The sequence below is a fragment of the Malania oleifera genome, chromosome 11 (genome assembly GCF_029873635.1).
Source record: "Malania oleifera isolate guangnan ecotype guangnan chromosome 11, ASM2987363v1, whole genome shotgun sequence".
NCBI classification, from domain to species: domain Eukaryota; kingdom Viridiplantae; phylum Streptophyta; class Magnoliopsida; order Santalales; family Ximeniaceae; genus Malania; species Malania oleifera.
In genome coordinates, this window is record NC_080427.1 from 46,689,781 (window position 1) to 46,703,570 (window position 13,790).

The 13,790-nt window shown below is 35.9% G+C and overlaps 1 protein-coding gene across 1 annotated transcript; it reads right to left on the bottom strand.

Annotated features, from left to right (window-relative positions):
* Positions 1–564: 564 nt before the first annotated feature.
* LOC131167499 (egg cell-secreted protein 1.4-like) lies at positions 565–978 on the bottom strand. Its single transcript, XM_058126301.1, has one exon. The coding sequence runs from the start codon at positions 976–978 to the stop codon at positions 565–567; it is 414 nt and encodes a 137-aa protein (XP_057982284.1).
* Positions 979–13,790: the final 12,812 nt, after the last annotated feature.

The following is a 13,790-nucleotide window of genomic DNA, read 5'->3' on the forward strand; positions in this document are numbered from 1 at the left end:
AAAAAGCCTAGCCTACACGGAATTACCATCTCAGAACAATTACTAAATTAGGCTAGTTAAGCATTCGCATTGTAAACAACAAATCTAGCCCTTGAATTTTGAATGATTTTCAATTAATAGTATTGGCTACCGATTTAGAAAAAGTATATTGTTCGGCTACATAATCAGATTATATTTTAGATAATCAACTATCCTTAGGATTTGGGAGATCTCAATACTTAAAATTCTTAAAGTCACTCTAGTCTAAGGATTTAATTTGTTATCCAAAATATACATATTAATCTAACCTAATAATTTATCTCATCTTCTCACTTAAAAAAAAACTTGCAAAAGAGTTATTTCCAAATTTTGAATGTCTTTTGGCATGGTAATTTTTAGGCATGCATCGTGGTACCTAGGATATAAGTTTATATGTTATTTCCGAATTCATAGGATAGTCCAAGTTATTACATAAGTGATACTTCATTAAAAAAAAAAACCCATTCTTTAATTATAAAAGTTATTTGTATTCCAACAAAAGTGGAAAATGAAAAAAAAAAAAAAAAAAAAGAGAGAAATTTTTTTTCATGGGTGGGTGTTTTGCATAAAACCCACGGCGTTTTCTGCGCCGGAAAGAGGCTGTGGCGGCGGGTGGAGAAGGTCGTCGTCTTCTTCCTCAGCGTCGCAGTAGCCGTGGAGGATGTCTCCCTCTTCGGCGGTGAAGCCGAGGGAGCCAAGCATGGCGGGCCAGCAGTGGTGCTCGACGGTGTGGACAGCGCGGCAGCAGTCGGCGCCGAGGGAGGTCTCGCCGTTGAGGAAGAAGGTGATGACCTCCCCCATGCACGACTGCAGCTCGAACAGGGAGTCCCAGCAGTCGTTGCTCTCCGAAGAGTTGTCCGCTTGTAATCGGGAGGCGAGTGGCCGCGCCGTCGCGGCCGGTGAGGCGGCGATGGTGCAAGCTAAGAGAGCTGCAACGAGGAATTTGACGAGGAAAGCCATGGTTGATTGATTGATTGAAGGGAAGAAAAGGGGTTTGATTTATATAGAGATACTGAGGGAGATGAAGAGTGGATTTACGTTAATAATATGAATAGTCATATGGATTTCAATTAAAGTTGATTAATAATCCCATAATTATAATAATTTTCTATGCCTAATGTATATGTTTTATTTTCTTTCTTATTTTTCTTATAACCAAACATGAAATTGTGTATTTCTTAATATTTTTTCTATTCTTTCTCTAATATTTTTTTGAGTTCCGAGCGTAGTCTTAAAGATGTCGAATTTCTACTAACATAATTGGAAGTTTCAATTAACTTGAGTATCATAATCAACCTTTAGAAGCCTAAAAAATGATGAGACCAAAAAAAAAAAAAAAAAAAACTTCTTAAGTGAAATTCACCTAAATTTTAACTCTTTTTGAGAATTTTTAAAATTCATGAATTTATAAGAAATATTTAAAAGTTAAAAGCTAACTTCATTTAAAAAAAAAAATATTTTATTTCATTGACTTCCATAATTTTTTTTTCAAATAATACAAAATTACCAATACATTAATTATATTTTCTATAAGCACATATATGCTTTAGTCACTTTAAATTATTTTAGACTTAACAAATACTCAACCGTGTCTTTTTTTTTTTTCTTTTTTTCCCGTAACTCATTTCTCACAAACTGTTAAAATTGGGAGAAAATTTAATTTTTCTATATTGATTCACTCACATTACAAGGATTACAAGGGTATATATACATGAGAGAATCTAAGAATGGAAAGTGTATATTTCTCTAATACTCCCTCTCAAGTTGGAGCATAGAGATCCGTAATGCCCAACTTGCGTGATAAGTCTTGGAAATGTTCATGACCCAAAGTTTGAGTGAAGATATCGACAAGCTGAGTGTGGGAAGGAATATGCTTAGTGAAAAACAGGTTAGCCCGTAACTTTTCACGAATAATATGACAATCGATTTCTATATGTTTGGTACGTTCGTGGAAAACACGATTCTGAGCAATGTGAAGAGCCACTTGGTTGTCACAATATGAGAGCATAGACTGGGAATGCGGTACGCCAAGATCATTTAAAAGAGTTTTGAGCCATGTAAGTTTACAAGTAGTGGAAGCAAGTGCCCTGTACTCAGCTTCGGTGGAGGAGTGAGAGACTATAGTTTGTTTCTTAGTGCGCTAGGAAATTGGATTAGTGCCCAGTTGAATGAAAAAACCAGTGGTGGAGTGGTGGGTGATGGGACAACTAGCCCAATCCGAATCAGAATAAACTGAGACTTGAAGAGTATTGGCAGTAGGAAAAAATAAGCCTTAGCCTGGAGATGACTTAATGTATTGAAGAACACGTACAACAGCATCATAATACTGTTGTCTAGGCTAGTGCATAAATTGACTGGATATACAATGTCGGGACGAGTGATGGTGCGATAGAGCAAACGGCTAACAAGTCACTGAAACGAGCTTGGATCGGAGAGAAGATCACCATCAGTATTATTGAGTTTGAGATTTTTTTTTTTATATCAAAATGGGTAAATATATTGATCAACTGAAAAATATACAACAACCCTGGACATATTCAGGACAAAAGGACTACAATGAGATCACTCACCGTGCAATTCCAAACAAAACATCAAACCCAGGCATACCCAGGGGCCATGGATGGCCACTCCTAATAGCCTACTCACATGTCATGAAATATCAAACTAAGTACATGTCAAATTTATCAAAAACCGCCCTATAGGTGTGTTTCTGGATCACTTTAACTAATTCTATAGGGGGGGGATTATAATACTTTCAAATCTTTTTCTGTTCCTAAAATGCCAAATACAGTACACGGTAGCAGTAAGTCCAATTCTTTTTCCTGCAGAATGCACTCCGTCCCCTTAGCCTTTTTATGAAGCCATTTCACAGCTGCCTTGATTATGGACATGGCTCTTCTAATTCCTAACCATTTCCTTATTCTTCTCCACATTTCAGCCGAGAACTTACATTTGAAGAAGAGGTGGTCAAGTGTTTCCCTGCTTTCATCACAAAATGTACATCCCTGATTAATCCCTTCAACTTGAATTTTGTCACAAGTTGGTAGCTTCTCCTTCAAGCCGAGCCATAAGCAAAAAACATGCTTTGGGGTAGACTCATTGACTCACTTCTAAAAATGAGTAGCACTAAAACTATCCCAAGTATAGGAGTTACGTCCTGTAATAATTAGCCCAAATAGGCTAGATCGTCTCCACGGGGAATGCAGATTAGTTCTAAATTAGCGCAAAACAAAAAAAAAAAAGAAAATAAGAAAACAAATTTTACTGAACATGGTTCAGATTTGAAATTTTGGATTTTTGGAAAATTTGTGATGAAATTGAAACAAATACCTAAAACAATAACATCATATGCATAAACAAGAGAATAACTCACATACAATTAAATAAATAAATTAACTAAACTAACCTAGACAAAGGTCCTTCAATAATAAACTAACCTAACATACTACTTGAACAAATATTTAAATCCAACACTAATTTGAAATAAATGCAGCAAACAAACTCAACACAAAGCATCACTTAGATTAGATTTAATGACTTTAATTAAAAAGAAAAATAAACTGACTTCAATAAAGAAACCCAACAACATTTCATTCCAACAAATATTCAAGATTTAAAACTAAGGGAAAGAACAAAAGCAACCACTCTAAGTAACCCCAACAAGATTTAAACAAATATTAAAATAACACAAAGAGAGAGAGAGATAGAGTAGACTAAAGGATTCTTTAACAGCAAAATAAATCAACGGACAAACTAGCTTAAACAAGAATTTAAATTTCAACATTAACTCCAAGGAAGAACATTCAATATATGATTAATTAAAACTAAGTGTAAAACATGCGTTGAATGACAAACTAAAAACAAATAATAACAATTAATTAACAAGAGAAAGAGAGAGAATGAGGGAGAGAGATTGGAGGTGGTCGTAGGCTGGAGCTTAGCAGCAGCAGCTGCTTCCGTTTTCCCCTATTATGTCCCGCGGCGTAGCTCCCCAGGCCCAGCAAACTCCCCACACGCAACCCTAGCCTCCCTTCCTTTGATAAATGCCCACTGCTCTTCTTTTTCTACCTTTCTTTTCTTTTTCCACCCTTACGCTCCAGTTTCCAGCGCCTCTTCACACTGCCAGCCCTCCATTTGCATGGCCGGGTCACATCAAGACCCGGCCCACTTCAATTTTTTTTCCTTTTTTTGTTTTGTCATTTTTTATTCTCTGTTCACCACAAAATGTGACCCTTTTGGAACTGGTTTCTCATAAAACTCGAAACACAAAACTTGTAGATAATCCTTTCATATTTCTCTAAAAATTTGAATCGTCTCGATCAGAGTTCGGATAGAAAAGTTATGTATAAAATACGAACATGTATCGGTTTTGATTCATGGAAATTTTCCTGCAATAAAATATTACCAAAAATTCATAAATTACACAATAAAACTCAAGAATGATAATTTTGGCACTTTATTAAAATATTGGACAAATTTGAATACTTAATTAAAAATATAAGCCGTAAAGACCGGATTAAAGTGCTCAATTACGCAGTTTCGGTGCGTAATCACCCATTGTACCATACTTCTTTAAACCAAGGTACTTTATAATTTTTCTCTCTCCAGAAATCATACCACATGTGCGAATTGTTTTGCATTTTATTCATCATTTCCACAGCTGCCTCTACTCCCCCAGCAAACTGAACTAGTTGATTTTTAATCTCAACCACCCTCTTAAATAAAGGAGAGTGTTCTTTCCTGGTAGCAGCATACCAAATTTCAGTGTCATTTAGGTACACTTGATGGATCCATTTAGTCCATAAGCTGTCCTTATTCGCATGAACATTCCATAAAGCTTTTGTTAGCAGGGCTTTGTTCCAGGTCTTTAGGTCGAAAATCCCCAAACCACCTTCTTCTTTCGGTAGGCAAATATCCTTCCAAGCAGCCAAAGGTTTTCTCCTGCCCCCCCACAAAAATACCTTGCATAGTTCGATAATTTGGTTTAACACATTAAGGGGAATGGGGAAAATTGCGAGCCAGAAACACTCTAGGCCTTGAATGATTGAGTTTATTATCTCAAGCTTTTCAGCATAGGATAATGTATGCCCAGGCTAGCCCTTAATCAACCCAGCAATGTGGTCAATCAGTGGTTTATAGTGAGCTGCATTTAATCTTGATGACATTAGGGGGATGCCTAGGTATCTGAAGTGAAACACCCCTTCTTTAATCCCAGTCTGGTTGATAACCTCTTCAAGATCATTAGCCTTCATTCCAGTCTGAAATAAGTTAGACTTCAAGCAGTTTGCAGAGAGACCAGAGCATTGAGCAAACTCCTTCAGGCAGTCCATTAAATACTTTACAGACACAACATCTCCTCTGGAGAAAAGCATCAGATCATCAGCAAATACTAAGTGAGTAATCTTCAACTCTGCACATTTAGGATGAAATTTAAATTTAAATTTACCCTCCAAAGATTTTAGAAGTCTTGACAGGTACTCAACACAGATTACAAACAGAAGAGGGGACAAAAGGTCCCCCTATCTCAGACCCTTTCTTCCTTTGAAGAAGCCATTCAACCTTCTATTTACTGAGACTGAGTAAGAGGCAGTAGAAACACACTCCAGAATCCATGAAACCATTCTTTCTGGGAAATTTAGATTCTTCAACATGTCCTCCAAGAAAGGATGTCCGTTATCAGTAATGATGTCAAGAGCATATTTCCGTTGATTAAGAAAGATGCCAGTGGGAGAACGAGCAACTTCGAGGCCAAGGAAATATTTCAGTTTGTCAAGATCCTTTAGTTTGAATTTTTGAGCAAGCATGACCTTGAAAGTGCTAATATCAGAGATATCATTGTCTGCCATGAGATGTCATCAACATAAACAAGTATGAGAGTAAAAGACTGACCCCGAGAGCAAGTGAAGAGAGAGTGATAGGCCTGAGATTGGGTGAAACCTTCAACAAGTAAAACAGAAGATAATTTAGAAAACCAATTGCGAGAGGCTTGCTTAAGGCCATAAAGTGATTTTTGAAGATGACAAACACGAGTCTCCCCTTGCTTGCAATAACCCGGTGGAGGGGTTATATAAACCTCCTCATCGAGGTCACCCTAGAGAAAAGCATTGTTGACGTCCAATTGAAGGAGATGCCAATTCCGAGTTGCAGCCACTGTAAGAACACACCTAACAATAACGAGTTTAACAATAGGAGCAAAAGTGTCATGATAATCCAAGCCTTCTATTTGAGTGTAGCCCTTGGCCACCAAGCGAGCTTTGTGTCACTCTATGGATCCATCAACTCGAATTTTTGTTTTGAACACCCATTTACAGCCAATTGGTTTTTTCCAAGTGGAAGGTGTTGAAGAACCCATGTATGATTGGTTTCTAAAGCTTGAAGTTCAGAAGCCATGACATCATGCCAGTGTGGGTGTAGTATAGCCTGAGAATATAAGGTGGGTTCGGGATATTGGGACATAATAGAAAGAAAAGTCAAATGTTGATGAGAAAAATAATAATATGATAAAAAAGAGGAGAGACAATGAACTGTACCTGATGAAGGTCTTGAAACTTGTGAAGCCGTAGAGGACTTTGGTAAAATAGGATAGATATAATCATCCAAGTAAGAGGGATGTGTGACAGCTCATTTTGGTCGTGAAGAGATAGGTGGAGGGGGAGGGGGGAAGGTGGTGAGGGTGAGGGTGTCGGTGAGGAGATCAAGGGAGAAGGAGGGAGAGGTGAGAGGCTAGGAGTTGGTGTGGTTGGTTGGGTAGGTAGAGAGTAGGAAGAGTGTATATCAGGAATAGGAAGAGGAAGGACTAGAGAAGGTGTAGGGGTTGGAGATATGAGATGATAGGAAAAAACATTTTCTTCAAATGTGACATCATGGGAGAGGAAAATTTTTTTTGTTTTCAAGATCGTAAACACGATAAGCCTTATGATGAGTGAGATAACCCAAGAAAACACATCGAAGAGTACGGGGAGAGAATTTATCGCGATGTTGGCGAGCGATTTGGGCATAGCGCAAGCACCCAAATACTCGTAAGTGTGTATATGAGGGTGGTTTCTGAAAAAGAAATACATTAGGGGACTTATTATTGAGGCTGGGAGAAGGAGTGTGGTTAATTAAATAAGTAGCCGTGAGGATGCATTCACCCCAAAAAGAGATGGGAAGATTATCTTGAAAACGTAAACACCGAGCCACATTAAGAAGATGATGGTGTTTACGCTCGGCAACACCATTCTGTTGAGGTGTATCTACACATGTGCGCTCATGAAAAATGTCGTGATCATGAAAAAAAGGTTTGAAGTGGAGTAAATAGAAATTCTCTACCATTATTAGTGCGCACGTGCTTAACAGTGCAATTGAATTGATTTTTAACCATGGCGCAAAAATTCTTAAGGTAAGTGAAAGTATCAGATTTCATGCACATAAGATAGACCCATGTAGCATGTGAGTAGTCATCCATGATTGTTAAAAAATAATGTGCACCAGAAAGTGAAGCTGTAGGATAACCACCCCATATATCACAATAAATCCGATTAAAACAAAATGTCCTCTTATGTGTATTCAAAGAAAAAGGTAAACGAGTGTGCTTTGCTCTAGCACAAATATCACAAGCCAAAGGAGAACAAGAAATATTTAAAATTTTCGGAATACATGCAATAGAAGGGTGACCAAGCCGTTGATGCCAAAGAGTAGTGTCAGAAACACGCTGAGAGTGGAAAACGGAGGCGAAGGGAGGTTTGTAGTGATAAAGTCCATCCAATACTTCACCCGTTCCAATCAGCCTCCTCGTTGATAGGTCCTGAAAAATACAAAAAGTAGGAAAGAAGATAGCAACACAATTGAGATCAGTGGTGAGTTTGCGGATGGACAATAAATTAAATTTAAAAGAAGACACATAAAGAACATTAGAAAGAGAGAGATTAGGAGCAAAACTATAAAAACCCAAACCGTGATAGGTGGGTTTAATTAATTAAGAGAGGGGCGAGATGGTAATTAAACAGGTTTCGTCGACGAAACCAGAGCTCGTCGACGAAGGCCTTACATTTCTCGTCGACAAGGTGCAGGGGTTCTTCGACGAGGAGAAGCCGAGGGGTTTTAGAAAATCGAAAATCCTAGGCTCGTCGACAAGGGGCAGGGGTTTGTCGATGAGGAGAAGCCGGGGGGTTTTAGAAAATCGTAAATCCTAGCTCGTCGAGCTAGGCAATGTTTGGCAAGAGTGTCCGGCTCTGTATCCGAGGGCGTGAGCCTTACCGGCTGACCATCGAAGGGTGTGGATCCACCAGTTTGTACCCGTACGATGCCATGGGAGTCTGGGACTAGCCATGTACCGGGGACGCCATGTAATGTGGGTTAGCTATGGGTTGACATCGGGTATCGCGGGCCAGCTTCGGGCTGAAGGGTGTAACGACACCGGGTTGCTTGATCATGTGTATGTGTGTTGTGTGCATTATTGTGAAACTAGTACTGGAACTGCATTTAATTGTGTATGTGTAGTGTATCATGATAACACTCGAATGCCACACACCGATATAACCTTTATTCTTCCTTAGTAGGAGGTGTCTCACCCCTACTGTATGTACATATTTTTCAGGTCCTTCGAGTAACTGGAACTAGCGTCCTTGTGTAGGAGCATAGTGGTCAGTGTACTATCGACAGTACTTGGGTAAGTATTAGGACTGTGCCGGGTTGTCTTTTATAGTTTTGGGTTGACACTCGGGTTGTGTTTTGTTCTATGGACCTGGATTTCCTTTTTTATAGACTTTGGTATGGTACCATGTATGTATAGAATGACATTTTTCCGCTGCGTATTTTCTGTTATGTATGGATGTGTATAGGGTGCCTGGGAACCCCACGGGGTCAGACCCTCATTCATTGTACTGTATCTTTGGATGATTTATTGGATATAGGGACATGTTAGATTACATTTTCACCCTTAGGTCCCATTTCGGAGTTTGGGGTGTGAAAAAAACACACGGTGCCGGTATGAGTTATAGGAACAATGTCACCATTAGGAAGCTTAATGGGGCATGGTTGATTAAGGAGCTGAATATTGTCAAGAGAAGACAAATTGGAAGTCATATGATCTAAGGCACCTGAATCAATAATCCATTCAGTATTAGAAAAAAAAAAAAAAAAAAAAGCAGAATGACAAGAGGCAAGGTTACTAGCAAAGTTGGCAGAGTTGGTGTTTGAGGACGATAAGAGATCCAAGAGCTGACGGTATTGCTTGTTGGTGAGACCAGGGACAATAATCTCAGAAGAAGTTGAAGGACCTATGACATTATTTGCAGTCATTGAAGAACTAGGTTTTTGGTCGGGTGTGCCACGAAACTGAGATTTGTTGTTGGGAAAACTATGCAGCTTATAACGTTGTGCTTTCCAATGACCATCACAACCACAGTGGCCACATTTTGGATGACCACGCCCTCACCCCTTGCTATCAGAAGGATAAGAAAAAGGACGAGGAAACACCATGGCAGCAGATTCTATTGGAACACTAGAGATATGAAGAAAGCTCTACTTCTCTTCTTGATGCAAAATTGAATATACTTTGGTGATGGAAAATAAAGGATCCATGGCCAAAATTTGGCTGCGAATGGATGCATGTGAGTCATGTAGCCCCATCAAAAATTGAAAAACTCACTCAGTGTCTTGTATTCGTATTAATTCGGTTAAGACACCACAAGTGCATTTTGGTGTGGAGGCAAGCATGACGAGTTCATCCCAATTACTTTTAAGTGTTGTAAAATACACAGAGATGGTGATGGATCCTTGGGTAAGATTAGCAATGTCACGCTTCAACTTGAAAATATAAGGATTGTTGCTTTGAGGGAAACGATTTTCAAGATCCAGCCATACATCACGAGGACATTCATGATAGATCAGATTGTGAACAATGGATGGATCAATGGAGTTAAGGATCCATGATAAGACCATATCATTGCAACTTTCCCACAATTGAGTTTCTGCTGAGGAGGATGTTGGTTTGGGACCATTAACAAAACCAAATTTATTTTTGGCATTCAAGGCCATTTTCATAGCCCTCTTCCAAGTATGATAATTGTCACCTTTGAGAGGAGTGGACATGAGAATGACACCAGGGTGATCAGCAGAATGGAGAAAATATGGAGAAGACACGTCCAGAATTGATGAGGATGTTGCTTTGGAGGAGGAGGCCTCCGCCAATGTGATGTCGGACATGGTTCAGATGAACAAAAAAAAATGTAATAATGCTAAATTTCCCAGAGATGCCTCCTCAATTCCACGAAATCATCAAAATAACCACCTAAAGTGCGACAAATTTAGAACACAATTCATCGAATCGGCCACGAACTTGTAGACGTTTCTCCATCGAATTGTCAATCGAATACAGTTCAATCCAACTAAGATTTCTCCTTTTCCAGAAAAAAAAAAAAAAAAATCAAATCAAACTGCTTTCAGATTGAAGTACCCACAACGAGACAAATCATCACCAATCAAAATCGAATCAAACAATCTGCATATGTGAAATCTTCAAAATTTTCAAGGAACAAAATAAAGATGTTTATACACAAAAGGATAGAAAACTAAGCCTCTGGCGTATGGAAGTTGCCGCAGATGAGAGGTTGCCCACAGGAGACGGCGGAGACGACGAGAGAGTGTCGGAGCAGAGTGCCAAGAGTTGCAGCAGAGCGACGCTGGAAAGAGAGAGTGTTGAGACAAAGTGAGACGAGAGAGTATCGAGAGTTGCAGCAGAGAGACACTGGAGAGAGGCAGCCGAGAGATATTGTGAGCACTAGGAGGGATGCTGGCTAGAAGATCCTAGTCGTTTTATTTGGAGACACGTTCCATGAATTTTTGAACTGACAAATCCACTTCCAAGGATATCAGGTTAAAGGAATTTATTTTTCTTCATTGTAAAATCCACGGAGATTGTACCCATTATTTCAAAAAATTAAATATTTGTACAGAATTTTTTTGTCTTAATTTCAAGGCACAAATTTTGTCATTACAATAACTAAACATGAAAAAGTAAATTCCTTAATATTTTTCTTTCCTTTCTTTAGTATTTTTTGAGTTCCAAATTAACCCAAAATACTACTAAAAATAAAAGTTTATTTTAATAAAAATAAATATTAATGACGTATAAAATCAAAAGTTTGGTATGAATTTTATTTTCTCTCTTACTTTTCTTGACAACCAAGCATAAAATTGTGAATTTCTTGATATTTTTTTTCATTTTTCTAATATCTTTCGACTTCTAAACAAGACCTTAAGAAGATTATAAAATAATGAATAATAAATAACAAATAATTTACAAAAAAAGTTTAATACTTTAATCTTTTTATGGTTTGCAAAATCAATTTTACGATGAAATTAAATTCCAAGAATAGAATCGTATTCCAATATTTGGTCTAATGTTTGAATTAAAATACAATTCTTGCATATGTAAATATTTTATGTTTTATGTTTTAAGTCTTTTAGATTTTATGAATGGTTGTGAAACATACTATTGTTGTGAATATTGGAAGTGTAGGTTATGTTTTGGAGGCATGTATATATATGAGTACAAGTGGTGAATAGTTAATTTGGATTATGGATAGGAATAGTAAACTCTGGGATTATATAATTGGAGATTATATTTATATTTTCCGCTATATACATGATATTAGTATGTAGATTATTAGGTAAATGAATGAATTAGTAGCACTCCAGGCCCATGTAGAGGGTTGGGGCATTACATTTAATGACTAAACACATCATGAAACAAATAAAACATAATTCAAATTTTTTAAATTTAAGAATTTATTAGACATAGTGTTTAAAAAAGAAAAAGAAAATTTCAAAATTTATTATTTATAAATTAAAATTATAAAATGGAATGTTAGTTCTTCTATACGTAAAATATGAATGCAAAATGGATAAAAAAAACTCAAATTTATATTAATTGGTTGATTATTGTTTGAGATAGTTCACTTGACTTTTCTTAACTTTATTTAAATTGCAATGTTATTAATTATGATATTCAATTAAACCCAAAAAGCAAGTCACTGTCAACCAACTATTGATCTAATCAATTTTGTAAAACTATATTTTATTTGTTAAAGACATATTAGTCATTTAATTTTCATGAAATGTATATAATTAATATTTTGTAATGATATAATTATTCAACTATTTTTTTTCTATATTACTTGTATTATTTTTTTTTCATAATTTTTAATTTTTTAAAATAATAGTTTAATTATATTGTCATACTTATGTCAACTAATTGACCCGACTTATTTTTAAGTGTTCAATTTTACTTAAAAGTTTGATTTTTAAACTATATTATAATTAATTGATCAAATTTTTGAACATTATTTATTAAATTAATGTCATTTTCTTAATTTATCTTATCAAAATTGAGTGGAAGGGTAAAATTGTCATTTTAAAGTTTAATTTTTTTACTAAACTTAACGGTTGACTAATAGTCAACTAATGAATTGTTTATACTATCAATAAAATTAAATCTTAGGGAATTTTGTGATAGTTTTCTAAAAAGTGAGGCGGTGTACTTGGTTTTACCCTAAAATGTAACAATGCTAATCAATCTAATCGAACAATTTCTCATTAACTAACATAGATGGAGGAAGATAGAGAGAATATATTAATTAGAACAGTACTAGTGAAAATTTTGTTATGTTTTATAATATTAATTACATAATTAATTGAAAATGCATTTTTAGAAAATTGATTACTTAAATATGATATCTATTGAAAATGATGTGTCTTAGAAGATACTTTAGTGGTAAAAACTTGAGACATCCTTATTAAATTTGTCGAGTTTGAAGCTTCGTCCTTGGTCCCACCATCAACTTAGCTAGACTCAAATAGATTCCTATTAATACATAGACAAATATATGTAGAAACATTGCATCGTTGTAAAAAGACTTTTTTGAGTAAAAAATATTATATTTGGAAAGAGAAAAAGACACTAACCTCCCTTAAGATTTGATAAAAAGACATTAACCTTCCCTGTGATTATTTCAAGTTATTTTTCAATTTAGAGGTGAAAATGAATACTTTTAATTAAGTTTTAAATTTTTATTAGATTTATAAATGTGAACCAAATACTCTACTGATTTCTAATTTTTAGCTCCTATTTCTTGTTTTTAACTTTCGTTTTTCTAATTTTTAACAGTGATACCAAACGACTCCTTAGTTGACTGTTTATATAACTTTAGATAGAGTAGGTTTTTTTTAATTGATAAAATAGTTACGACGATACCTAATAGATTAAAACTGATAATACCTCATCAGAGTTGGACCACTACAGCTTCACATAAAGCCAAAGAGGCACTCAATTCTTCCCTCTGACCAATTTTTGACTCGTAAAATCAAAAATCGAACCAAAATGCATTTGGCTATAATTATTTGAATCAAATCAAGCTATTTCAAGTTAAATATCCTACCGAACCATTAAGACAAATTTTTTTTCTTTCGATCGATTTTTTCTATTTTAACCTCTTGTCATGGATAATAGAGTGTTACGGTTCCACGGTAAGTTGGAGGCACATGATTCTTCCCTAACTAAATCAGAGCAAAAAATGCTACTTGAAATAGCGTTTTTTGACCAAGTGAGCTGTCCTAGTACATTAAAAACTGCTGTACTATCCGACATTTTTTAGGCACATTAAATGTGAAAATAAAGTTCTACTTGAATTTTTATTAAATGTTTTGAATTAAATAAAAATTAAATTTGGAAAAAAAATCTCAAAATGCATAATCATATATATATATATATATATATACAGGCAGATGCA